General features: G+C 41.1%; 1 protein-coding gene across 1 annotated transcript in view; it reads right to left on the minus strand.

Moving 5' to 3' along the window:
- Nucleotides 1–3,697, minus strand: part of washc4 (WASH complex subunit 4) — a 15,120-nt gene that overhangs the window by 1,441 nt on the left and 9,982 nt on the right. The window contains exons 24-31 of the mRNA XM_010777414.1: nucleotides 3,255–3,359; nucleotides 3,032–3,166; nucleotides 2,535–2,643; nucleotides 2,359–2,425; nucleotides 2,055–2,141; nucleotides 1,576–1,723; nucleotides 1,045–1,141; nucleotides 747–943 (exon numbers count right to left, since the gene is read on the minus strand). Of these exons, the coding sequence (XP_010775716.1) occupies nucleotides 747–943; nucleotides 1,045–1,141; nucleotides 1,576–1,723; nucleotides 2,055–2,141; nucleotides 2,359–2,425; nucleotides 2,535–2,643; nucleotides 3,032–3,166; nucleotides 3,255–3,359 (945 nt within the window). The remainder of the gene's footprint in view (nucleotides 1–746; nucleotides 944–1,044; nucleotides 1,142–1,575; nucleotides 1,724–2,054; nucleotides 2,142–2,358; nucleotides 2,426–2,534; nucleotides 2,644–3,031; nucleotides 3,167–3,254; nucleotides 3,360–3,697) is intronic.

Consider the following 3,697-nt stretch of genomic DNA (forward strand, 5'->3'; position numbering starts at 1 on the left):
AATTGCATCAAAGTTAGTATTCCTACTCTGAGCCATAACTTAGTAAGATATACATTCAGACACAATTTAACCTTTTTAAATGTAAACTGACTCTTCCAGAGGATATATATGTAGCAAAGAGCTTCATTACCAGTAAGCCATATTAGAAAGAGTCATATTAGCAATTAGCCAAATTAGCAAAGACTCATGTTCGCAATTAACCACACTAGCATAAAGCAACATTAGCGATTAGCCACAAATCGGTAACATTGCTTCCACTGCAAGATTGTCCAAATGACGTAATGTGGATTGATTTAAATTATAATAAATCCTGATGGAAGTTCGGCTTGTTTTGAAAAATGAATATACTTTTTGTCAGTTAACAAAACTTATTAAGATATGAATTCAGACACAATTCAACCTTTTTAAATGTAGTTTGACTGACTCTTCCAGAGGGTATAATTATCTCCTTTGTCTTTTATGAATAAGGTTCCATAAATCAGCTTCAAATCATAGAAAATACCCTCCTGAAATTGTCGGAAGCTGCCTGGGAATCATTACACTTTTTAAGTTTTCTTCAGCATCAAAGCCACCTTGTGACAGCAATCTACACATCCATGGATAAACTACAAACTGCCAACATCTAATCCAATTTTAAAAAATGTAGGCAAAAAACCTGAGTCCATGGCAACATTATACTTCCTGTTTGAAACCTGAGTTAGATGGGTTTGTTGTGTCTCCTGGTTGACATGACACAGGGGCTGTACCTGAAGGTAGACGTCCAGCCTCTTCTGAGTGAGGTTCATAGTCTGCAGCAGCTTCTCGTCCTGGCTGGCAGACTGGACGCTCTGTTCCTTCACCACAGCGTTCATCTCTTTCTTGTACTTATCTCTGACCGCCTGGAACCAGTGCAGAGAGTCAAACTCCAGGTACTGGTCCAGCAGCTTCAGGATGTACGCCACGCCTGAGAGCGAGAAATAAAGTGATTAAAGAGAGGAAGTGACCAGCCACAACGCAGCACAAGGCATGTTGCATAGCACACGCTCATCCCTTAAGCCCACTCACCCATAGCAAAGCCATCGTCTGTGAAAGCAGCTCCAGTTTTGTTCTTCTTGTTGAGTTTCTCTTTGCAGCTGATGGAGTGCTCCACAAAATTCACCGTCTATGGGAGGGAGTTGTTGTTTCATTTACTAAAAGTGCATTATAGTTAAAACACTGAATAGAGTATTCAACAAAAGTTGCATGGCATGTTGTAGCAAAGAGCTTCATTACCATTAAGCCATATTAGGAAAGAGTCATATTAGCAATTAGCCAAATTAGCAAAGTGTCATGTTCGCAATTAACCACATTAGCACAAAAAGCAACATTAGCGATTAGCCACAAATCGGTAACATTGCTTCCACTGCAAGATTGTCCAAATTACCTAATGTGGATAGATTTAAATTATAATAAATTCTGACGGAAGTTCTGCTTGTTTTTAAAAATGTATTTATTTTTTATATATATCAGTTATCAATAACTAAACTTGAATTAAGACAAGAGGAGGAGGAACGCTAAATAAAGGCTGCAAACACATTAGAAAGTCTTGTCACTGACCAGAGGCGGCACGATCATGTAGAAGTTCCTCAGGTGCATATTCTTGGCGCTGCGAAACTCAGGTGCAAACACCGCCACCAGCATCTTGAAGTACTCCGTCCCTTCGGCAGAGTTGCTGGTCAGATCTCCCAAAACTGAATCTAGGACACTAGAAGAAGAAGAAGACACAATATTTACCTGTGCCTACCCCTTGTGTGGGAGGCATACCTTTACATTTTTGTTACAACTGTGGCGCCCTCTGCAGGCAGAGGAGTGGAAATGCACTGAAAATATCTAGACAATGTTTTGACACATCTAAAGCACAGCCAAATGTGTGCTTGACAGAAATATTTAACCAAAAAATGAATTACACAATTGAACGCTCATTGGAGCAACATTTTTGATTCTCATTATCTTCATAAAATAGAAATAGGGTAATGCTAGACTAATGACATTTGAATTATAATGTGCATTTAAGCGCAGGTTTTCAAATGTCGTACCTAGCAGCTTTCTGGGTCTCCTCTGACAGCCCCTCCTCCTTCACCAGCTCCTCAAAGTTCACTATGTCCTCCAGGTCAGGGACAAACCTGGGGAGACACCAAACATGCTAGTGAGATATGAAGGAAAACCCTTACATGAGTTTAAATCAGATATACCTAGTATTTATGCAAACATTAATGTACAGAGTTAATCACATTTATTTCAGAGACTTTCCCGAAACATAGTCAACCATGGACCTTCATATTAACTTTGCCAGAGCGCACAAATATGTAGAAGCAGCACTTGAGACAGCTCTTTTTTTACCTGATGGCACTGCTGCAACAGTGAAGGCCTCCAGAGCGGATCATTCGCACATAGCCCATAGCGTTACCTAAAGAAAAACAGAGTATAAGTAAATTGGTGTTGGTTTACATTGATCTGTACCTGCATTTGATTATCTAAGATTATCTACCAAGGACAGATCAAAATGTATGTCTCACCAATCTGGCTGATGAGCTGTCTGAACTGGTCCAGGTAGCTCTGCCCGTCCGGAGTGATGCCCAGCTTCCTGATCCCGCGGTTAAACTTCTCCGCTCGCTCAAATGGATACTGCAATGGAAAACTATAGATGAAACAAGAGCTGGTGGAAGGGAGCAACGTTATTGTTTCTGGCAATGTGATAAAGAAATCACTTTTTAAAACTTGAAGAGGATTAGAGGGCCAATTGCTTCCAAGAGCAGACAATCTAGAAAGGCCCCTGTTCCTGAGGCTGGCTTTTTCTGAAAGTCTGTGTCTGTTTATATGAAAACTTAATAAGCTCATTCGGCAGCTTCATTTCATCTGAACCTCTGGACTTCCGGCTGGGGCTTTACAACCATCCGACCAAACAAAAACACAACATTTTCACAAGAGTTCCACCGTGCAAAATTCACCATCTGTCCATTGTGCTTTGTTTGGGTGACTGATGTGGTGAAGAGGCGCTGAGCCCCTTCCTCACCTTCTGATCCGACTGGTCCTTAGTTTCTCTGAAGAAGCGGATGTCCTTAATGAGTCTGGATTTGATGTGCTCGTCGTACATAAACTGACTGAAGATGTAGAACTTCTTCCGCAGGAACTGGTAGGTGAAGTTGACCTGATGGAAGAAGAGAGGCAACAGGTGATGATCTGAGGGACACACAGACGGACTAAGACACACACTCCTGCCTTCCCTCTTAACTCACCGTGGTGTTCATGATGCCTGTGCCGTGGGTCCGGATGGAGTTGGCGATGTGACGGATGTTGATGGTGTTCAAGTGCTTGTTGTTACTGGCTTTCTCTATGAAGATCTGTTGGGATGAAAACACTGTAAACCAGGGGTGTCAAACTCAATTTCATCGCGGGCCACATTAGCATTATGGTTGCACTCAAAGGGCTGGTTGTAATTTCAAGACTATATAAATATACGTATATAAATATATAATATATATAAAATAATGTATGATATTACATTATTGCCTCTGCTTTGGGTTATTATCGGATAGGGCAGGGGTCGGCGAGCCGCATGCGGCTCTTTAAGCCCTCTGCTCTGGCTCCCTTGAGCTTAGACAAAAATAAGAAGGAAATAAAATAAAAGTATTTGTAGGACTATTTGTATTTTTGTTGCACGGTTGAAAATGTTTCGTGT

Source organism: Notothenia coriiceps, unplaced genomic scaffold (assembly GCF_000735185.1).
Source record: "Notothenia coriiceps isolate Sejong01 unplaced genomic scaffold, NC01 NC01_scaffold00018231, whole genome shotgun sequence".
Taxonomy (NCBI): Eukaryota; Metazoa; Chordata; class Actinopteri; order Perciformes; family Nototheniidae; genus Notothenia; species Notothenia coriiceps.